Genomic DNA, 24,177 nt, shown 5'->3' with positions numbered 1-24,177 from the left:
CTCAGTCTAGTGATTCAAATAGTAATCTCAGTCACTAACATCCTCACAGAAACTCCCAGAATAATGTTTGATCAAATACCTAGGCACCCCATGGCCCAGTCAATTGGATACATACAATTAACCACCCCAACTTCCCAATGGTTTTGACCACTGTCCCTCCCTCCCTCCCTTCCTTTCTTCTTCCTCCTTCCCTCCCTCCCTCCCTCCCTCCCTCCCTTGCTTCCTTTTCTTTCTTTTCTTTTGAGATGGAGTCTCACTCTGTGGCCCAGGCTGGAGTGCAGTGGTGCAATCTCAGCTCACTGCAATCTCCGCCTCCTGGATTCAAGTGATTCTCCCACCTCAGCCTCCCGAGTAGCTGAGATTGCAGGTGTCCACCACCATGCCTGGCTAATTTTTGTTAGCAGAGACGGGGTTTCACCATGTTAGCCAGGCTGGTCTCAAACTCCCTACCTCAAGTGATCCACCCACCTCAGCCTCCCAAGTGCTGGAATTACAGGTGTGAGCCACCACACCCGGTCGACTACTGTTATTTCTTCCACCGTTATTCAACGTGCTGCTGATTTTGACCCTTCTCATCCAGAGCACAAAGGCAAAGAGAAGAGATCGTCATTGATGGGTTCATCACACAGAGTCACTGGAGAGACCAGCAAGCCAGTGTTGCCGGCATGTGATGCTCCACCAAGGTCGTCCGTGGTGCCACGGCAGTGGGAGTGGTGGGAGGGCAGCGCAGGCTTCAAGGAGGGCCTGATAGGTGACAAGGGACCTGAAGGCTGGGTAAGAGTTTGTCAACCAGAGAACACAGCATGGCCTTCCATGAGGAGGAAGCAGCACAAGGAAGGCCGAGAAGAAACTATGGTTTACTTTGAGGAACTATGGCAAATTTGGGGTACCCTGATTGTATGTGTGTAGAATAAGGTCTGGGTCAGTGGTCAGACTTAAAAGGTATGAAAAATCACAATGACTTGGGGAACAATTTGTAGTACAATAGTTATAGCAACTCAGAAATATACTTCTAAGTGTAAAATAAAAGTTAATTAAAAACGCAGCAATTTGTACAAAACATATAGCTCTGGTTCTCAACCTAATTTCCCACCATTTAGCACACACTCACATCAGTGATAGAGGTGCAGTTAGCTGCAGGTTCCCTCCCCAGGTGACCATATCAGCCTCTGCTGAAAGTGTCTGCAGATTGAATGAGCCGAAACCTGATACACCCTTAGGGAGCTGTGCCCTTTCTCTCAATTCCCCTCCTCTCTCTCAAGAGTCGCGTTTGACTGCTGCCCTCCGCTGGAGCATACCTATCTGTAAAGTGAGGAGTACCTGTATTGCTTTGTATCCAAAGAAAAAGACCCACTAATGTAAATGCATATTTTAATAAATAGATATGTCAATAAGGGCACATCATTTATGTGCATATATATGCATATATATATCCCAAATGCGGCCTGACTCTTCTTGATTCAGGGTACAAGTGGCAGATTAGCAATAAAACCCCAAGTCCTCCTGTGCGGTCAAAGGACCAGCCTGCATCATCTAACGTGCTTTCACTCTGGACAGGAGTGGTGGGGGCTGCATGCCCAGTGGTTTCCCTCATAGTTCTGGGCTCTGGGAGTCCACACTGCCTGGATTCACTTCCAGCAGGTTCCAGGGTGAGACTCTGAAGGCCATTGCTGCTGCTGCTGTGCTCACCCTGGGAGTATATTCTCTTCTGCCAGGCCTTCCTCCACCCTAGAAGTAGGTGCAGATCTAGTAGAAGAGTCGATCTCTCCACATCACAGCTCCAGTGGTGCTGTGACTGTTAGCAAGACATAAGAATCAGGGAGAAGTTGATATGCCCATGGGGTACTGGCCATGCTCTAGAGACCAGCTTCTCTCAAAACTGCCAACCCAGAGTATTTCTAAGCCCTTCTGGTGTCCCTGGAATCCAGGCCCAAGAACATGAGGCCCAGAGGGAAGAAGCATCCCATTTCGCTGGTCTGGGTGGGGGATAACCTTCCTAGCCCTTCCCAGAATGACTGACAGAGGGTAGCCCCATTCCCCTTGGGGGGAAATGCCCACTGCTACCTACAGGGACAACATAGTCCTGTCCTGACACCCTGATGCCACTTCTTTCAGTGCATTTGGCCTGTGTGCGCTGGAATCAGGTGGCTCACATGTGAAAGAAGCAAATTCCTGGGTTGCTCCCAGACCCATTAAATCAGAACATGGGAATGGGGCCTGGAGTCTGCTCACAAGAGACTGCCATACCAGTGCATTCCTTGGATCAGAAGCTTTGGTGTTCAGTATTTCTTATGGAGACATCAGTAGTGCAGTCTGGACTGAGCCTCACCTGCCAGGTTCCTCCCATGTGAGGAGGGGCTAACTCACCATTCTTGAGTCTGCTGGGTCTCAGCTCTTGACTTCCTCTAAACAGAACATCCACAGAACAGGGACACAAATGCTCACAAAGACCTGTGACCATGCAGGCAAAGTAGGCTCACATCTTCCTGGAGGCTCTTCCCCTCAGACAACCTGATCTGGGGGATGAGCTCTGCCTACAGCTGGGCCACCTGGTACCTGATCACAGGAACAATCAGGCTTTTTAGGTCTCAGCTTCTCAAGTGTCTTTATTTCATAGATCTGCAAAGAGTCTTTGCTTTTTCATTTGCATAACCAAAAGGTTGGGTCAAGTGGTTTCCTTAAAACAAGAGTAGTCTGCACACACTACAGCTGTGGACGGGAGAGCCAGGGGCCTTGTGGGAAAGGTGATGGTGGAATTCATGTGGAAAATGGCTTTCAGACCAAAGGTATAAACTGGAGTGTCCCATGCAAGGGGTGTCCCATGCTCCTTGATCAGGAGCAGGTGATCATCATAGTAATGGGCCACAAATGTGGTTGTTCTGCTTTTTCAGTTGGCACCATTTTTTTTTTAATTGAGCCACCATACTGGGTGTGGTGGCTTGTGCCTGTAATCCCAGCACTTTGGGAGGCTGAGGCAGGAGGATTGCTTGAGCCCAGGAATTCGAGACCAGCCTGGGTGACATAGGAGAAGCCATCTCTACCAAAAAATAAGAAAAAATATCCGGGAATGGTGGCATGCACCTGTAGTCCCAGCTATTTGGAAGGCTGAGGCAGGAGGATTGCTTGAGCCCAGGAGTTTGAGACTGCTGTGAGCTGTGACTATGCTACTCACTCCAGCCTGGGCAATAGAGCAAGGCCTTGTCAAAAAAAAAAAAAAAGATCAAACCACCAAAATAAAAAGTTAACACGAGAAAAAAAAAAGATAAATCTTGACATATTATTGGGCTGTTTTAAAAATGCCTTTCAGTAAAATTTTACTGTTGGCTAAAAAGAAAAATTGAACAACATTTCAAAACCAAAAGTTTCTAATAAAAATCCAGATTTCCAGCTTTTCTGGAACAATTCAGAAGATTGATACCCTGCACAGCAGCATCACTAGAGCTGAGCTGCCGCCACCGCTGTTAGCCTAGCTGCCTGCTCCCCACGTCCCTGGCACTCACTACGCTGTCCAGCCTATTGTTGTCTTACACCAGTGTGGTGCCCTCAGTCTGCTGCTGCCTGACTCTGGAGGCCTCCTGTGTGTGCTCTGATTTGCACGGGGGAGAAGTGCAGTACCCCGTCCTATGAGTGGGCGCATCCACTCACAGCTGCCACTAGAGCGCCTGATTACACCACTGTCTCATAGGAAGCTCCCTTCCACCAGCCTTTTCAATGTTCAGACAGTTTGGGAAGAATAGTTCTTATGTCCGAGACCTGGGCTAGCATTTTCTTGTCTTTTTCCTGGATTTGGCCAACTGTTGTGTTTTTAGTGGAAATCTTACACCCCCAGGGCGTTTGTCGGTTGTCACCAGTTGAGATGTTCTCTTTCTCTAACTGTAATGCTTGCTGGGCTGGGGATGAATGTCTGAAGCGGGGAACCAGAGTAACAAATCCCAGTGTGATTTTGTTCAGGACAGGTGTCCAGTCCTCCCTTCGTCTCCACACCACTGAGACGTCCCAGCAACCTACCTGGGGAGCTGATTTTTCACACAGTTCCCTTATATATGGCCCTCTTGCAAGGATTATCAGGTTTTTTCGTTTGTTTGTGTTTTGAGACAGGGTCGCACTGTCACCCAGGCTGGAGTGCAGTGGTGTGATTGTAGCTCACTGAAGTCCTGAACTCTTGGGTTCAAGCCATTCTCCCACCTCAGCCTCCCAAGTAACTGGGACTACAGGAGCATGCCACTGTGCTCAGCTAATTTTTTACTTTTTGTAGAGATGAGGTCTCACTATGTTGCCCAGGCTGGTCTGGAACTCCTGGCCTCAAGCAAATGTCCTATCTTGGCCTCCCAAAACACTGGGATTACAGGTGTGAGCCACAGCCTCCAGCCAATCGTCAGATTTTAAGGGCAATTCTACCAAGGGAGCAGATATAGCCAATAAGGCCCCAGGCAGGAACCCAGGAAGGCCCCTTGAAAATCTGTTCTTTTTAAATTTTAGAAGTAAATGGAAAAAGTTTAGAGATTCCAAATTTCATTTAAAGACAGTTTAGGGCCAGGCTCGGTGTGGCTCATGCCTGTAATCCCAGCACTTTGGGAGGCCGAGGTGGGTGGATCACTTGAGGTCAGGAGACCAGCCTGGCCAACATGGAGAAACCCCATCTCTACTAAAAATATAAAAATTAGCTGGGCTTGGTGGCAAGTGCCTGTAACCCCAGCTATTCAGGAGGCTGAGGCAGGAGGATCGTTTGAACCCAGGAGGCAGAGGTTGCAGTGAACCATGGTCACGCCACTGCACTCCAGCCTCGGTGACAGAGCAAGACTCTGTCTCAAAAACAAAAACAAATAATTAAGACACAGCTATGCTTCTAACTTTATTCTAAAAGACACTTTCTTTACATGTTAATAATAATGACATTGACTTGGCATCTTATAAAACTTAAAATGTGATTTAATCAGTGGTATTTTAAAAGCATGAAGGCACCTGAATGCCTAGCACGTTGAAGCACAGGGCACTTTTGCCTTTGATGGGGAGCAAGCTGGGTCTCCTGCTTCTGGGACGGGAGGTGCGTGCTCAAGAGAGAGGGAGGCGAAGGAGGAGGATGACAGTACATTCTTCAGACATTTCCAAAGAGAAAGTTCTTCTTAATCAGTGACAGAGGAGGATAAGGCCACATAGACAGGTGGCTTCTATGTCAAAATCTTTATTTTCTGAGACACGGTCTCACTTTGTCACCCAGGCTGGAGTGCAGTGGTGTGATCTAGGCTCGCTGCAGCCTCTAGCTCCTGGGCTCAGGTGATCCTCCTGCCTCAGCCCCTCGGGTAGCTGGGACTACAGACGCATGCCACCAAGCCTGGCTAATTTTTGTATTTTTTGTAGAGATGAGGCTTCACCATGTTGGCCAGGCTGGTCTCGAACTCCTGTGTTCAAGCAAATCCACCCACCTTGGATTCCCAAAGTGCTGGGATTATAGGCAAAAGGCACAGTGTCCGGCCTTGATTTTATTTTAAGGTTTTGTTTGAAAAGTACCCCTAACACACACTTACATAAGAAGTAAAAATCAATTCCACCACTAAAAACATTAACAATACAGAAGGCAGAATAACCCTATAATCTCCTCCCTCTACCTCACCTGTCCCCCACACTTCCCAATCCCATGGCTCAGAGGAAACCTCAGTGATTTTTCCCAGCAATGCTGATTCAGGCATCATTTGCCTCTAATCCAAACTGAAACACAGGGCTCTGGGCACAGGCATCTCCCAGAAGCTTCTCCGGTTTTTCTTAGAATCCATGTACTAACTCGCCTTACCTGCCCTTCAGCTCTGGTCATGAAGCGAAAAAGGGCAGGTCCTCTTCGCTTGTGGTGCTACCCTGAAGGCACAAATACAACCTGGGGTGTTGAGGGGGATGCTGGAGGAGGGCATGGGGCTGCCGAGGGAAGCACTTGGTACCAGTTTAATGCTGGGGTTGCAGGGCTAGAGGAGACAGGATTCCACAGCCTTTGGAGATGAAGTTCCCACTCCAAATGCAGACAGGGGAAGCTAGCAATTTCAGTTCTCAGCATTGAAAAAATTTTGGCCATGAAAGTAGAAATCACTGCTCAAGGGAGAGATTTCCTGATTCAAGACAAAATGCTCAGACAATCAACAAATCACGTGGGAAGAGGCTCTATGTAAAATGTTACGTTTAAGAAAACATTCAACATACCTGCCCATGTACCCCCTATATCTAAAAGTTGAAAAAATTTTAAAAACTTACAAAATTGTGCACAAATCTCAAATGGATGAAGTTGATTTCTACATGTCTATCTCTTTATGAATATTTAGACATAAATAGAAGAAACCCAAAATGAAATATATAAAAATGTTACTAAAGTTGTACTTTATTTTTACCTGTATTTTTCCATTTTTCTTTAATGAGAATGGATTTCTCTTGTAGCAAAATGTTATATTGAAACAAAGATTGAATGCTACATCTATAGTAACTTAAATTGGTCTTTGACAAAAAGGGACTAAATCTAGGGTTACAAAAGATATGTGAAAACCGGCACCAGACACTGGGAGGAAGAATCTTTTTTGAGCCCCAGTTTCTCAGTAAGGAGATGCTTAAATAGTTCCATAGAGTTCTAAGTGATTCACAATCCCTGAATCAACGCTGACAAGTGAAGCTTGGGCTGGGGTTTTAAAAATTATATCCCCTACTTTGTCCTGTGTGAGAAAGAACATGTGAAAGCAGTTTTATGGTCCCCGGTGGCCTTTGAAGTTCTGGGGTGCAGGAAGGTTTGAGGTTGCCTGGGGCAATGGTTAGGACTGCTCTCAGAGGGGGCAAGGCTGCAGCTCTCTGAGCGATCCTGAAGGCCCTGCTCATTCAGCACAGGTGCCCTGGGTCCAGAGTCTTCTGTTAGGGAATCTGATTTTCTCTCATAGGTGTGAGGCTTTCTTACCATGACCTCCCATTTGACGTCTTTCGATCAGTATCTGCATTTCCCCCTCTCCGTTACTGTATAGTTAAGACTGTATATCACACATTGGTGCGTAAGACTGGAAAGTAAAAATATCATTTTGACAAGACTGATTTTCACACTGAACATAGCGAAAACCCTCTTTAACTCTGTGGGGCGGTGTTCTACTCCAGAGGGACCAGGGAACCATCTCACATTCTGCCAAGGACTCTTTCGTGCCCTCCTTAGACAATCTTAATGCAAAAGAAAGCAGATCATTTTCTTGTTTTAGATGAGAGTAACTGAAGATTTGATTTCAGCTAATTTTATATCAGCAATTTAAAATATTTATTCCCTCAAGAGTCGAAATAAATCTGTAGGAATAACAAGGTTTCCAAATATTAACATTTGCTTTTGGTTCAGACTTTCAAAAGCCTTTATTCCCACCCTTCCCCCAACCTCTCTTTAATTTTACCTGTTCTGAGCAATTTGAGTACTAAACAATGGAATCTCAGATGCTTCTGGCAACTATGTGTTATTAGTCAGGAATGGCACCTTGTTATTTGATTGCATTTTATTGTTTCCTTCAGCTCAATGTGTACCTGATATTGGAGGGCTCTCCCTATGGGTTGGGATTGAGAGATGTTACAAATGATGTGGTTTTTATTATTTCTGTGAGCTCCTGTGCAGCCGGGTGAGATTCCTGAGGCTGTGTAAGCTGGAGATCAGGCCCGAGTTGCCCTGCCTGACTAGTAGAGCCCAATGTCCACACTGCAGCCCAGCCACTTCTCCCTGTATCATAGAATGGCTGGGGCAGCTGCTGTTCTACCAACTTGAGATGCCTGTTCCACGAGGAGATCAGTAGGAGTTCAGCACGGCTATCCTGGCCTTTTCACACAGTGGGTCTAGTTTACCATCGCCTCCTAGGGAAATAGATATAATTGTCTTTTGGTCAGCTTTATATACAATTTGTTATCATATCAGACATACCTATGGCTTCCACTCAGAGTGCATTTTCAAAGGCCACGGGCTGGTAAAATGTTAACTAGTTTTTAATACAGTGTTAGTGGATTGCAAAGCTTTAACTTCTGAGCACAGAGAGGCATGCACGGTGCCAGTCTGCCAGGCCAGAAGCTCTCCAGGACAAAGACATCACATGAATGTTGCTGATAGTGTCATGCACTGCTGGCATATCAACTCAAATTATCTTAGCAAGTCAGGATAGAATAAACAAGTGAAACAAAAGCAGCTTCAAAAGCAAATAATAATAGAATGTATATTATTAAAGTACAAAAAAAACTGTTATCCCTTAATTCCATCACATCCCTTGAAGTCCAGGGCTTCACTTCATTTTCCTTCCTCTGCTGTTTCCAATGTTTGGGAAGACTCAAAGCATCACACACTTTACTGTGTGGTTTTGGATGTTCTCCTGTGTGTGCCACTGAAAGCACAGGGCTTTCAGTAGAAGTTTCAGCCTCAGAAAGAAACCCAATTTGAATTCAGGCATGACATACTGATAATTTCAACTAGAAATTGAGGGACTCCTCAGAGGAGGCAAAATCCTGGCTGGAAATGTCGCCAAGTTGCTTACCGAACTCCAAGTCCTTAATGTTGCAGTGGAAGACGACTTCTTCATTCACCATGAGTTCCACCACATTCCAGTCTTCTATCTTCTCTAGGATTACCTCGTGTCCATCTCTGGCCAACACAGCTGGGAAGGACAGAAAAGGAGGTGAGTGACATGGGGTCAGACTTCAAACTAACCTGATTGGTAGCAGTCTTCATGATGACAGTAGTTTGTCTGTCATCTAGCTGCTCATGGGTATCACTTAACTGCCCTGGTAGGCACTTTCTGGGTGCTGGTCCCAGGTGCCCTCACCTTTGCTGGGAAGCACAGCCAGAGGCCTGAGTAATTCAGGTTTCAGTTGCTATTTGTCCCACACCGAAGTGATCTGTTAAACAATGAGCTTTCGCTAGTAAAGGGCTATTGGGCTTTCCAGAGGCTCAATCTCATAGAGACCACACTCAGTGCTGGAGAAGACTCAGGGGAACAGGCAACTTCTTATCCTGCTGATGGAAGTACACATTGAGCACCTTTTGGAGGGCAATCTGGCAGTACCTACCAAAAGCCTCAAAAAATGATTCTAACCTTTAGTCCAGGAAATTACACTTAAAAGAAAGCTTCCCAAAGAAAAAAATAAAACAATACAGGCAGATTTTTGCAACAAGATGTCTTTTCTCTATTATTATGATAGCAAAATACTGTGAATAACTTATATATCCAATAATGAGAGGATGGCCAAATAAATGGTGGAACGTCCATTTGGACATTTATAAAAATGTTTATGAACTTTTTTAATGGCAAGAAAAATACTTGCAATATAAGCAAAAACTTAGGATACAAATATGTATAATACATGTTTAAAATATATAGTCAATATGAATTCAAATATGTATGTAAGGATGAAGAAAATACCCATTGAATATCTGTCTGTGGTGAGATTATGGGAAATTTTTTTCTCTTTATTCTTTCAGCATTTTCCAGATTGCCTATAATAATCCGAAAAAAAAGTTTTTTAGAAAAGCTAATGAAGTAACTTTTATTCTTACCTTTGGAATCTGCATTTTGGTTATCACTTACATTGAATGGCTCCTTCCCCAGAGATCAGTCATGGAATAATTGTTGGATTTAATCTTTTTATTGTGGAAATGCAAAGGTGTGTGGCTTAGATGAAATGATGTACATTAGACAGCCTAGAGCTCTATTTTTTCCAATGTATTTCTCTCCAGTTTCCTGGATATATTTATCCTATAACATCAATATTAGAGTGAGTGTGCCAATCATTACCTTTGTTGGTCTTCATATGTTGGTGAGAATTTTGGTTAGGATGGAAAGAGAAAACAGACTGGGGCATACTCTTTAAAGTCTTGCCATTTCAATCAGTTTTACACAGAGTAAAGCAAACAGTTATGTCAGCTAATTGCACTTAATTACAGAGACAATTGCTGTTTCAAAATGTTGGTGTGTCCACTTCTTCATCTTTCAATCAGTTCAAGAACATCCAGCCCCAACTGTGAACATTTTAATTCTGCAATTTTAATTTCACTTCTGGAAAGGAACTTCAGAAAAAGACTCAGCAAGGATCTCCATTAACAAGACAGCACTCCCTGGGTACCCAGAGGTGGCCCTAATTGACCCGCGTCAGCTAATGCGTCTCTAAAAAATGGTTGCATCTTTTTCGTTGGCATATTTATTGTATCCTGTTTAAGTGTTTTGTTCTTAAACGTCTTTGAAGAAGACACTCAGCTTGGACCCATGACTTGTTTAAATGAAGTGGTCCAGCTCGTGTGGAAAGGCAGCTGATCATCTAGGGAGACATAAAGGCAGTCCATGTGCAGAGATTTCTGGGATCCCACGCTCCCTCAGCAGCAACCCCTCAGGACGGGGGAGCTGCATTTGTCTGACGACACTCCTGGGGCTGCATTTGTCTGACGACAAACTTCAATTTGACAGGAAGAAATCAGGAGCAAAACAGCTTCTCCATTCCCACCTTACACCAGCCCTCCACCCCCACCTGTGAGGCAAGGTGCTGCCACTCTGCGGTTAAAATCCAGTGCCAACTCTCTAAGGCCTGGAGAAGTGAGGGTGCATGGACTGTGAGCGAGGAGCAGCCCTATGGGAGGAGCAGCCCTATGGGAGGAGGCCCCAGGAGGCAAGCACGCTGTAACCTGCCCCTGGCCCTCCTGCAGGGCCTGCTGACTGAGCCTCATGTGACATCTGAGCTTGGAGTTCGTTTTAAGAGGACAGTGGCACTTACACAGCATGGTGTAGCTCAGAAACAGTATTTGATCCACCGAATCACTCACCCTATAGAGTTGAGGGGTGCTGAATAGTGGGGGTCCACCTCATCTTCGGGCAAATTAAGTCCAACAGGAAGAAACCCTCTTAAGAGACACACCACTCATCACTCTGCCCTCTACAGGGGCGCAAAGTACAGGCTCTCATGGTCTTAAAGGGCACGTGTCTTCCTCACTGACCAGAATTCTCTCCAAGTGCCTGGTTTTAATACAGGCTCACTGAAGAAGCAAACATAGAATGGCCCTGGGCACTGCCCATGACACTTTTTGACCCACAGAGTGACCTAAGTCTGATTCTTGCTAAAGTGACAAGCTGCCTCAGAGTCTACATTGAATATTCAGCCCCAGGACACTCCCTTCCCATCACTCTGGGAGGTGTTGAGCTGGCTCTAAGGTGGCCAGTGCAGGCTTAAGGGATCAAACACTAGACACCCCGGAATTCCTGCAGCTCATCCAAATGCCACCTCTCTAAATGGAGCACCCATTTCCTCCCATGAGCTGCTGTGGGGTTGTCTAGTCAAAGAAAGGTCAGATAAATATACTCCCTGAAACAAAGCCTGTGCAAAGGCAGTGGGTAAACTCCAGCATAAATCAACCAGAAGCTATAAGGCCACCTGCAGCCCGCCTGCCTCTTTGAAGTGGCACCTCATTCTTCAAGGGGGATCTAAATAAACGGAAGGGACATGGAAAAGGCTCCCTTCTTGCCGGTGCTGGTGGAATTGCTCACCATCTGCGAATGATTTAAATGCCACTGGTCAGGAAGTAAAGGTAAACAGACCTCTCTCCCTCCTCTACTCAGCACAGAGGCATACTCACGCCCACGAGCGAGGGCCACCGATGCATAGCTAGCACAGGAGAATGGCACACAGGGTGTCTCAGCTACGTAGGGTGGATTCTATTTTCTGGATTGGTTTCAATTCCTTCCAAGCCCTTTGAGTGGGTCATTTGGCAAACTTAAGTACAGCACGCAAGGGGCAAGCGTGGCCAGGGAAATTACTTAGAACTTTTTGTTAAGCATTAGTTTAGCTTCACCAGCATTGAGGTCATAGTGGAAACATTTTGCTGAGTTATTATAATTCATGGATAATAAAGAGAGAACAAAAATTTTCAGATTGCTAAAGGCATGGTAAGTTCAGAAAAGATCAGGCCTATTTCTAAAGCCAGCAGGGCTTCGGGAAATGATAAAGAGCTGTAATTTTAAAAGAAACACAGAATTCAGATGCAGATTTTACAGAGGAGGGCCTGCAAAGGTACCACTCTCTGCCTGCTGGGTCTACAGTTGTGGGGGGTGCAGATGCTCCCTGCTTCGCTGCGGTGAACACCCTGGCCCTTGTTGGCTGCCGGTATTATATGACTTATCATTCATCGATATACAGAACTGACTTTACAAATCAACCACCTACTGATACCTTGCAACCCTCAAGTCTCCTTCAGCCATAAAAATGCTTCTCTTGCTCTTCTCCAAATACTCTTCCCCTCCCCTACTGTGGGAAGTGCCGCCTGCGCCTGCTGCCTTCCTTTTTGCTGTGTTTCTACCCGCCCACCTCCTGCAGGGAAGCCTTCAGCTCACCAGGTCCACAGCCTGCCCTCTCAGAGGTCAGGAAACCATCGCAATTCAGTGGCTTCCCAGAGCTCCCCACCCCTCTCGGACCCACCTCCTTTCTTGGTTCTTTAAAGTACTTTTGATGGTAAAAACAAATATGTTTTTTGAACTCTAAATTTAAAAAATCAAGTTATCAATGTAATGCAGATTCATAGTTTTTTTTTTTTAAAAAAACTTTAAAATTATAGAAAAGGACAACATTTTAAAAATCACCCCTAATTCTTCTCTCCCTCTGTCTTTTTCAGTGGCAGTAAGACCACGGCATTCAAGACCATGCTTTGTTCCCTTCGCACTGCATCGTGTGCCCCAGTCTGTCACACACATGGAGCGGCTGCGTTCTTCTACAGTGTAGCATTTTACATGATGTATGCACTACAATTTATTTAGTCATTCCTTTTTCTGGTTGTTTCCAATTTTTCGCTATCACTGAGAATGTTGTAGAAAAGATTCACAGCATGCATCCTTGTGCGTGCGTGAGGTTTGTTTTTTCTTTTATAAGGAAGATACTGAGAAATGGAACAGCTGAATTCTACAGTATATGATCACATTTTAACAGACACTGACAAGTTGTCCTCTAGGATGACAGTTCAATTTACTCTCCTGCTGAGGGTAAATTAGGAAAATACTCTTTTTCTCAGTCTTTAATCAGCCATGAATTCTTCTCTCCCTAGAAATCACCTCTGCTCAATAGTTTGGAGCCCACTGGTCATTTTCTTCTCGAAATGCCATCACCTGCTCCCTTATGCCTCCAGTTCTCTCCTCAGTCTGCGCCTGCTCCTCCACAGGCTGCTCCTCTTAACACACCTTGCCCTCAGGGGGGCTGTCTCGTCGTCCTGCCATCTCCAGTCCCGTCTTTCCTTGCTTCCTCTGCAGTCTTGCCTCCTGTGGTTCTAGCATTCGGCTTTATGCAGGTTGATTTTCTTAACTAAGGTTTATTCTTACAATATGCCAGGCACAGCTCTGGGCTGGGACCCAGCAGAGAACAGAACCAGACAAGAACCCCTGCCCCTTCCCTCCTCAAAGCATGCCTCCAAGTGGGGGAGAAGGGTAACAAGGTATACAGGTGAGTGCGTGCTGAGGTAGGTAATCACGAGCACGAAGAAGAAATAAGGAGGGAAGGGAGAGCAGGAAGAGGGAGGCAGAGGGAAGTGTTGACGTTTTTGGTGGGATGTCCAAGGAAGGCCTGCCCATGAAAGTGACTTTTGAGGAATATCTTGAGACTGAGAGAATGAAGCTGAAAACCACGTGGGAAAGAGCATTCTAGGCAGAGTGGCTGTGAAGCCCCAAGGTGGGTGCTGGCTAGGAGCACTGAAGGACTGCAGGAGGTGGCTGTGGCTGCAGCAGCGGGCCAGGGAGAGGATAGGCAGAAGCAGGAGGGGGTGAGATCAGAGGGGCTATAAGGAGCCTGGGGGGCCATAAGGAGCCTGGAGGGCCATGAGAAGCCTAGGGGGCCATGTGAGCCTTTGGCTTCCCCCCTGAGTGAGCTGGGGGCCCCTGGAATGTTCTCAGGGGTAAAGGCCGTGCTGTGATTCAGGTTTACCAGTATCAGCTGTCTGTGGTGCTGAGAACAGACTGCAAGCAGATGAGGGTCGCAGGGAACGGAGTCAGGAGGCCATGGCAGTAATCCAGGCAGGAGATGATGGCGAGTGGACAAAAAATGCAGAGGGGGTAGTCAGGAGGCCTAAGAGGGATTAATTCTGGGTGTACTTCGAGGGCAAAGCTGACAAATTGTGTTGACAGACTAAACAGGGAGTGTGAGGGAAAGAGGAGTGAGAGGTGCCTGCAGGGTGTCAGGCCTGAGTAACTGCAAGATGGAGCTGCTGTGAGCAGTGGAGAGGGGAAGTGGGCAGAGCTGCTGGTGGGGGTGAGTGCTAGGAGTCTAGTTGGAAATTTGGGGCATACTAAGTCTGAGATGCCTACTCAACATGCCAGTGGCAACGACAGGTCCTGATTAAAGACATAAATTTGGAAGTTCATCAGCATATAGATGTCATTTAAAGTCATAGCTACTCTTGACTCAAATCTCCTGCCTTCATCTTTCTTCCAAACTCCAGACCGTAATTTCTAGCCACTGGCTTAATATTTCTTAATAGCTCATTCCACCCCACACCCTGCCACTTCTCCTTCTTAAATTTCTTCTTCCAAAATTGGACTCTTAAGGTACATCCCTGATTTCATCATCCTTTAGCTCAAGAACCTTCGCTGGCTTCCTGTTGCCAAGGATGAGACAGGCTGGACTCCCTTGTTGCACATCCTCCTCCAACCAGACCCAATAGCCTGCTGCTCCACAGAAGTGCCCAGGCTGCCTGCACCCCCCCTTCTCAATGAACCTTCCTCAGGAACAATAAGAATTAATTCTTGCAGAGCCCTTACTGTGTGCAGTCATGGAGTTCATTACTTTACATGCACTTGCTCATCAGAATCTCACATCGGTGACGCAGGGATTCACATTCCTCTTTTACAAACAAGGAAACTGAGGCTCATAAAGGTAAAACCACTTGATTTTCACCTTGACTACAAAGCTACTAAATGGTGGAGCCCAATTCAAACTGTAGGTGTTGACTTCAGAGTCCCTGTGCTTATCCTCTGCTCATGCCATCTCTCTGCCAGAAGTGCCAAGAATGTAGGCAGGAGATAAGTGACCAGGGAGAGGTGACAAGTAAGGCTGACAGGATTTGTGGACAAACTAGATGGGGAGTTTCCCCCAATACTGTTAAGTTGTATATTATAACAAAACGTTCACTTATGCATTCTGCTTTAATAAAAATTTTGGTATATAAATGATCTAATGGAACTCCTACAATCATCCTGGTTGTGGCAGGAGCAAGGAACATAAAACTTCCACAAAACAGCGGAGCAGACAGCTCCAAATTCCCATTCCTCTGCAGATACACAAAAACAAACAATTGTCAAAACTCTAGAAACATTGTCAAAACTCTAGAAAATGGTCAAAGGTCTACAGCAACCAAGTGAATACTGAATCAAAGAAAAGGTAGCTTTAAAATGGTAGGAAAGCTTTGTGGCATATTTGCCTGCCCTTGCCGCACCTCTTCCCTGACCTGGTGGCAGTCTTGAAGATAGCAGCCTGTGTTCCCAGTATGGGACTCTGGTTCTTGATTCCAGAGGGAGCAGAGTGGACCTTATTTACAGATTACTGTGTTTGTCTGTTCTAAGCCATCTGTGGGCTTCCTGAAGAACTGAATCAAGGCACTTGTGTTTGTTTGCCTAACTTGGAATTCACACAGGGTGGAAAAACTGTGGGCAGTGCTCGCAAACATTGTAAGGCAAATGAAAAACCTGCAGCTGCCTGGGTAAAAGATTACAGTTGAGACACACAACAGATCTCATAAAGCCTAAGAGAAAATCTAGACAGAGTTTCTTTGAAAAATTAGGGCATTCAAAAGCACCCATGTATACTGGGGAATTTAGAAAGTCAGTACAGGCTCAGATCAGGATGCATGCTCAAAAAAGACCACGAAGATCCTGCAATTTCATCACTGGCTGATCTATAGGTTCGTGAAAGCAGGAAGTAAAGGCTGAGGCAAAATTGTAAACAGCCTAGCCAAGTTTTATAGGAGTGTCTCAAAATGGAGCAAATACACAAATAACGGGAGAGGGTTTTTGTTTGTTTGATTTTAAAGCTCCTTGCATTCAAGAAATCTTTAGTCAAAACACTGACTGACCACAAGCTAAGCCTTCAACAGTTAGGAATGGCAAGCTCTGGGGAAGGAGGGGAATCTGATTTCCAGAAATTATACATTATAATATTTGAATGTCCAGTTTTCAACAAAAAGTCACAAAGCATACAAAAAATTAGGAAAGTATGGGCCATGCAAAGGAAAAAAATTAATTAACAGCAACTGTTCCTGAGGAAGCCCAGGCATTGGACTTACATTAAATCAACTATATTAAATATGCTCAAAGAGCCAAAGGAAGCCAGAGACAAAGAACTAAAAGAAATTAGAAAAATGATGTATGAACAAACTGAGAATATCAATAAAGAGAAATTCTAAAAAGGAATCAAACAAGTCCTGGAGTTGAAAAGTATAATAACTAAAATGAAAAATGTACTACACGGATTCAACAGCAGATTTGAGTAAGCAGACGAAATCAGCAAATTTGAAGACAGGGCAACTGAGACTACTCAGTCTGAGGAGTAGAAAGGAAAAAGAATGAAGAAAAATGAACAGCCCTGGAGACCATGCCCTCAAGTATAACAACATATACCTAGTGGAAGTCCCAGGAGAAAACGAAATAGATAAAGGGACAGAAAGAATATCTGAAGAAATAATGGCTGAAAACATCCCAAATTTGATGAAAGACATGAAAATACCTACCCAAGAAGTTCAACCAACTCCAAGCAGAATAAACTCGAAGAGTATTATATTAAGACACATTAGAAACAAATTGTCAAAATACAAAGAGAGAATCTTGAAAGCAGTGAGAAAGAAATGACTCATCACACACAGATTGTCTGTAAGATTATCAGCTTTCTCACCAGAAGCCATGGAGGCCAGAAGGCAGTGGGATACATATTTAAAGTGCAGAAAGGAAAAAACAAGAACCCGTTGTATTGGTCAGAATTCTCCAGAGAAAGAGAACCAATAAAATAAATATGTGTGTGACTGTGTGTGTGTGTGTGTGTGTGTACATATACATACACAAATATATATATATATATATTATACATATATACACATGTTTCTTAACTAACAATGAACTTAAGTCTTGATGAACTCATCGTAAGTTGAAAATATTGTAAGTTAAAAATGCATTTAGGGCACCTAACATATTGAACGTCATAGCTTAGCCTAGTCTACTTTAAACATGCTCAGAACACTTACATTAGCCTACAGTTGGGCAAAATTATCTAATACAAAGTCTATTTTACAATAAAATGTTGAATATTTTACATAACTTATTGAATACTACACTGAAAGTGAAAAACAGAATGGGGTTGTATGGGTACTCACCATTAATGTACACAGCTGAAAGCATCAGCATATAGTCAAAAATCGTAAGTCAAACAATTGTAAGTCAGGGACCATCTGTGTGTGTGCGCGTGTGTGTTTGTGTGTGTATATACACACAAACATACTATATAAACTGTATGACTGGTTCCTTTTTAGAATTTCTCTTTATTGATATTCTCATTTTGTTCATATAATTTTAATTATAAATCTATCTATCTATCTATCTATAGAGAGAGAGAGGAAGAGAGAGAGAGATTTTGAGGAATTGGTTCACAGGCTAGACTACAGAGAGAAGTAGAGTTTCCATGTTGCAGTCTTGGGGAGAGTCCCTTGTTGTTTGAAAAACATCAACATTTGTTCTCTTAAGGCCTTCTCTTAAGGCCTTGAAGGAGGCTCACTAAACGTTTTCCCCCTAAGATCAAGAACAAGGCAAGGACGCCCCACCTTTGCCACTTCTATTTAACATAGTATTAGGAGTACCAGAAAGATAAATTAGGCAAGAAAAAGAAATAAAAGTCATCTAAATTGGAAAGGAAGAAGACTACCTCTATTTGCAGATTGCATGCTCTTATATCCCAAAACTGCTAGTGTTCTTAAAAAAAAAGTTGTTAGTGCTAATAAATGAAATTGGCAAAGTTGAAGAAATTAACAAAATTAACACACAAAAAGCAGTTGTATTTCCACACACTAGCAATGATTGATCTGAAACGGAGATAAAGAAAACGATTCCATTTATAATAGTATTTAAAAGAACAAAACACTTAGGAATATATGCAAACAATTAGGTGCAAGTCTTATACACTGAAAACTATAAAAGTTGCTAAAAGAAATTAAGGAAGATCTAAATAAATGAAAATGCATCCTGTGTGCATGGACTAAAAGGCTTAACATTGTTAAAATAACAATACTACCCAAAGGATTATACAGATTCTATGCAATACCTATCACATTCCCAATGGTGTTTTTTGCAGAAGTGGAAAAACCTATCATAAAATTCATAGGGAATTGCAAGGTACCTAAAATAGATAAAACAATCTTGAGAAAAAACTAAGTTGGAAGACTCACATTTCCTGATTTCAAAACTTACTAGAAAGCTACAGTAATCAAAATCATGTGATACAGACATAAGGATAGACATATAGAGCAATGGAATAGAATTGAGAGCCTAGAAATAAATGTTCACAATGACTGATATGAATGAATAGTTGATGCTTGACATGGATGCGAAGACCATTCAATGGGTAAAGAACAGTCTCTTTAACAAAAGGTCTTGGGATAATGGATATCCACATGAATATCTTTTGAATGAATTTGGACCCTTACATTACACCATATACAAAAATTAACTCAAAATGGGTCAAAGATCTAAATTTAGGAATTATAAAACTCTTAGAAGAAAACATAGGGGCAAATCTGCATAATCTTAGATTTGACAATGGTTTCTTTCTTTTTTTTTAGACAGAGTCCCTTGTTCTGTCACCCAGTCTGGAGTGCAGTGGCACAACCTTGATTCACTGCAACCTCGGCCTCCAGGGCTCAAGCGATCCTCCCACCTCAGCCTACTGAGTAGCTGGGACTACAGTTGCGCGCCATCACACCCACCTAATTTTTGTCTTTTCTATAGAGATGGCTGGTTTCTACAAAAAAAGGCTGGTTTTGAACTTCAAACCAGGTTGGTCCTGAACTCCTGGGTTCAAGTGATCCACCTGCCTCAGCCTCCCAAAGTGCAGGCATTACAGGTGTGAGCCACTGCGCCCAGCAGACAATGGTTTCTTAAACAACATATCACAGGTAACATAAGAAAAAAACAGATAAATTGGACTTCATTAAAATTAAAACTTTTGTGCAGCAAAGGACACTATCAAGAAAGTGAAAAGCTAATTTACAGAGTGGGAGAAAATATTTGCAAATCATTTATCTATTAAGGGTCTCATATTCAGAATATCTAAATAAATTTTCCAACTCAGTAACAAAAAAAGTGCAACTGAATTTAAAAAATGGGCAAAGAACAGACATTTCTCCAAAGACATACAAATGGTCAATAAGCACATGAAAAGATGTTCAACATCACCAATCATTAGGGAAATTTAAGTGAAAACCACAAGTTACCATTTCACACCTACTGGGATGGCTATAATTAAAACCAAAGAAAATTGAAATCCTTGTGCATTGCTAGTGGGAATGTAAAATGGTGCAGCTGCTTCAGAAAGCAGTTTGGTCATTCCTCAAAAAGTTAAATATGGAATTACTATATGACTCAGCAATTTCACTCCCTTGAAACATAGGGATTCAAACAGATATGTGTTTACCAATGTTCATAACAGCACTATTCACAGTAGCGGAAAGGTGGAAACAACCCAAGTGTCTATCAACAGATGAATGGATAAACAAAAGATGGTATATCTGCCACAAAAAGGAATAAAGTACTATAATACATGTGTAGCACAGATAAACCTTGAAATATTATGCTAACTGAAAAAAACTACAAAGTAGATTGCAGGTTACCAGGGGCTGGGGATGGAGGTGAGAGGTGAAACCAGCTGGGCTTCTGGTTTGGGTAGGGACTTGGAGAACTTTTCTGTCTAACTAGAGGATTGTAAATGCACCAATCAGCGCTCTGTGTCTAGCTAGAGGATTGTAAAAGCACCAATCAGCATTCTGTAAAAATGGACCAATCAGCAGGACATGAGTGGGGCCAAATAAGGAAATAAAAGCTGGCCTCCCTAGCCAGCAGCGGCAACCTGCTTGCATCCCCTTCCACGCTATGGAAGCTTTGTTCTTTTGCTATTCATAATAAGTCTTGCTGCTGCTCACTCCTTGGGTCTGCACCACCTCTAAGAGCTGTAACACTCACTGCCAGGGACTGCAACTTCATTCCTGAAGTCAGCCAGACCATGAACCCACTGGGAGGAACAAACAACTCTGGACACACCACTTTGTGAGCTGTAACAGTCACTGTGAGGTCTGTGGCTTCATTCTTGAAGTCAGCAAGACCAAGAACCCACCAGAAGGAATACATTCCGGACACAGAGGGACAGAGTGTTATTGCTTAATGAATACAGTTTCTGTCTGGGGTGTCGAAAAATTTTAAAAAGAGAGAACAGTGATGGTTCCACAACATTGTAAAGATAATTAATGTCACTGAATTGTATGCTTAACATGGTTAAAATGGCAAAATTTTAAATACATATTTTACCCACGTTATCTTTAGAGAAAGTGAACATAAACTAAAGGTGGATTATGAGGTGAGGGTGAGTAGGTGTGGCTCATCAGAGGGGAAGGAAGAGAAAAGTCACTTATTTAGGCTGTGTTCTTAGCCAAAACTTCAAAACATTTTAAGCATCACCATGCAACACTGCTATGAATTGAATTGTTGCCCCCTTCCCCCAACTTCATATATGGAAGCCCTAACTCCAATGTGACTGTATTTGGAGATAGGTCCTTAAAGAAGTAATTAAGGTTAAATGAGGTTATAAGAGTGAGGACCTAATCTGATAGGATTAGTGTATTTCTTCTTATAAGAACAGACACCAGAGAGCTTGCTCCTCGCTCTCCCTAAAAAATCCCACCAGGTTAGGACAAGAGAGAAGGTGGCTGTCAGTAAGCCAGGAAGAGTGCCCAGAGCCCTCACCAGAAGCTAACCTTGTCAGACCTTGATCAGGGACTTTTAGCCTTTAGACTGAAAAAATGTATTTCTATTGTTTAAGTCCCATAGTCTATAGTATTTTGTTATGGCAGTCCCAATAGATGAATACAAACATGGAAGTATTTGCAACACAAATTTCTCTATCAACTGTTCTCTCACAGAAAGCAACTTCCTCTGCTGACTGAAATCCTACCCATCCTTCAAACTCAAACTCAAATGCCATCTCCTCCAGGAGGCTTTCCCCGATTGCTCAGCTAAAACTAATTTTTGTGTCCTTCAACTTCAGGGTATTTTCCCTGGAAGATTCTTAGTTTGGGTCATATGATGGGAGTTCATCAATGCTGATTCCTGGGCCCTCATCTCATTCTATATGTTCTCTCCAAGTCAATGACTCACATCTTTCTATCTCCATTTCAGACTTTTTCTCTGAACTCCAGAACAACAGAGCTGATTCAGCACCTCTGTCAAGGTAACTGAAAGCACATGAAGCTTAATTCAGATGCTCCTTGACTTACGATGGGGTTAGGTCCCAATAAACGCACTGTAAATGGAAAGTGGGCTTAATACCTGGATAAGCCCATCATAAAGTGGAAAAATCATTAAGTAGAACCACTGTAAGTTCAGATTTGCCTCGACTTACGATAGGGTTACCTTCCAGTAAACCCATCCTAAAGTCAAAAAGTCTAAGTCGGGGACTATCTGTATGTCCAAAATAGACTGTTCCTCTGGAACTGTTTCACATATTCCTCCAAATTGTGGTCCATCTTTGGTGTCTTCGATTTTAGTGGACAGTACGTCCATCCATCAGCACTGTTTCAAGCCAGACGCTGACTAGATCCGGATAACATTCTTTTTACCCTTACCTCACATATCCATCCTCTCAGGAAGTACCATTGCTTTCACTTTGATCCATGGTCTCCTTTATGGTCCAAGCTACTTTCATCTCAGCCCTGGACCACCCCCAACAGTCTTGTTTTCCTTGTTTCCACTCTTGCCCCACTCTAATCTGTTCTCAGAGTGGTAACAGCTTCATCCCTGCCTAAAACTTATCTGTGGCCCTGCAGCATCTGGCCCCTGACTACCACTCCAGCCTCATCCCCCATCAGTTTAACAAGTATTAATACATCGTTTGTTGAATGCCTCCAGCCATTGCCTACATTATTAGTCTCCTCTGCCTGGGAGGCATTCCTCTCTTTACCTGGTTAGTTTCTACTCATTCTTTAAAGGTCTGCTCAAATGTGGGCTCATTTAATGCTCCACTTAAATGAGCCTTTCCAGACCTCTCCCTCTCCCCTCCCATTATAGCTAGTCACAGGTCCCACTATGGTTAGTTCCCATGGCACCACCCTAGCCTCAGTTAGAGCTTAGGCACAACTGTCATTTAGCAGTTAACAAGGAGATTACTTCAAAGACATTCATCACTGTTTAACAGTGTGTCCTCAGTCCCTGGAAGGGTGTCCAACACACACTGGGTGCTTAATAAAAGTCTGTTGCATGAACGATTAAGAGATGGAATCCCAGCAATGCTACTTCCCAGCCATTTGACTTGTTAAAGTCACTTAATATTCTTGATCTTCAGTTTCCCAATTCTTAAAGCAGGGTTATGTAATTTTTTCTAGGGAGGTAATTTCTGTAATTTGCTGGGCACTGGGTGGGCCCACAGCTCACTCTTGGATAGAAGAGCGTTCCCACGCTTTTAGCCCAGCCCTAGAAGCCATAGGTTGCTACATCATCCTGCGGAAGATTTCCTGGAGAGGTGGCGCTTCGTCGGAGTCTGAGGCAGGAAGGCCTAGGCACGGGGCACCACCTGCACGGATGCTCAGAGGCTGGGGCGCTCAGGGGCGAACGCGGCGGGCGGGGAGGCCCACCTTGCAGGCCCTGCAGGCGGAAGGTGTGGTGCTCCACCGGCAGGCCTGCCGCGCTGTAGGGCCCATACCGCAAGATGACCACTGCGTTCTTGGGCATCGCCAGGCCTCGGCCGCTGCAGCCAAGGCTAAGGAGAAACACACGCTGCTAAGCAACCTCTCTTCCGGCCCTGGCGGGTGGGCGTGGCTACGCGCGGGGCGGGGCCGGAGTGGCGCTAGGGGATCCTCCCGGCCCCAAGCTGCTCACGTGACCCTCAGCGCCTGGTCCGCAAACGCGCGCGTTCGACCTGCTGTGGCAAGTGTTAGTGATAAATAACAGCAGCAGCCAGGCACAGTAAGTTCGTGTCAGGCAGAGTGCTAAGCACTTTCCCTGCGTTGTCTGGTTGAATCAGTTTACCATCCCTCGTCAGTATTTTATGTTTTCTGTTTACAAAACCGAGGTTCAGGGAGGGCAAGTTGTGGTCCCAAGAGTGACAGCGGTGTAGTATGGATTGGAAACCCTTGCATTTCTTCTATTTTCTTGCCTGTTTTTGATTGATTGGGAGTATTTGTTCATCATTCCTCTTCCCCTACCTCTTTTCCCCCTTCCTGTTCTGTCACCAGTGAGGCTATTTGGTGGGGCCAAAACTGTGAATTCATCCAATTCCCTTTTAGTTGCTCAGCTCTGCTGATTGGAATTTGGACATAAAAGACATCCACTACTTCTAGGCATGGCTCCTTAAAAGTCTCCTCCACACCTGCTGTCGCCTTCTTATCGGTAGCCAGGTATGGGATCCCAGGGAGGACCGGAGGTGCCTGGGGAGACAGACCCAAAACGTGGGAGGAACCTGGACCACTGAGTAGCTGAGCCGAATAGAGCCCCACCCATCTACATTTGTTGGTGACCAAGGCAAGAAGGAAACATTTATTCCATAACCACTGAGATTTTGGGGGTTGTTTATTACAGCAATTAGCCCAACCTAACAATCGCAATACCCTTGCAATTACAGCACTTCTTTATTTTCTAAATATTCAATTGTAGTTGATATTTTTACCCTCCTTTTGAATAGTAAAGGATTTAAAAAACCCTTTCTCACTAATTCTCCCAACGTACACTACTGTGTATTTTAATTCTCTCCACGTGTACAGTATGTTCTATGATACATATTTCTTTGATAAGAATTGGTTTATACACGATTGGTAAATAGAGGAATTATATCAGTAGAAGTTTGACATTATTATGGGTCATAAATAATTTCCCCCAACACTTAAGAGTTTTGCATCATCGGACAAGAACTACTGAATTCACCAACACAGCTGAACCCAGCAGACTA

The 24,177-nt window shown here is 44.0% G+C and overlaps 1 protein-coding gene across 1 annotated transcript; it reads right to left on the bottom strand.

Annotated features, from left to right (window-relative positions):
- Positions 1-7,248: 7,248 nt before the first annotated feature.
- Positions 7,249-23,022, bottom strand: C11H10orf53 (chromosome 11 C10orf53 homolog). The gene is made up of 3 exons (XM_003903625.2): positions 22,868-23,022; positions 8,511-8,630; positions 7,249-7,842 (listed from the first exon to the last, which is right to left on the bottom strand). Exons 1-3 carry the CDS (start codon positions 22,962-22,964, stop codon positions 7,778-7,780), a joined length of 282 nt encoding a protein of 93 aa, XP_003903674.1. The 5' UTR covers positions 22,965-23,022; the 3' UTR covers positions 7,249-7,777.
- Positions 23,023-24,177: the final 1,155 nt, after the last annotated feature.

The sequence above is a fragment of the Papio anubis genome, chromosome 11 (genome assembly GCF_008728515.1).
Source record: "Papio anubis isolate 15944 chromosome 11, Panubis1.0, whole genome shotgun sequence".
NCBI lineage: Eukaryota > Metazoa > Chordata > Mammalia > Primates > Cercopithecidae > Papio > Papio anubis.
Note: the sequence above shows the minus strand (reverse complement) of the source record. Positions and strands in the feature narration are given on the sequence as shown.

Excerpts from the sequence above, each read along its gene's own strand:
- C11H10orf53 (XM_003903625.2), bottom strand. The coding sequence starts at position 22,964 with ATGCCCAAGAACGCAGTGGTCATCTTGCGGTATGGGCCCTACAGCGCG. Across the intron at positions 8,631-22,867 it reads CCGCCTGCAGGGCCTGCAAG|CTGTGTTGGCCAGAGATGGA; the intron begins GTGGGCCTCCCC and ends TGTCCTTCCCAG. Across the intron at positions 7,843-8,510 it reads CATTAAGGACTTGGAGTTCG|GAGGCGATGGTAAACTAGAC; the intron begins GTAAGCAACTTG and ends CTATTTCCCTAG.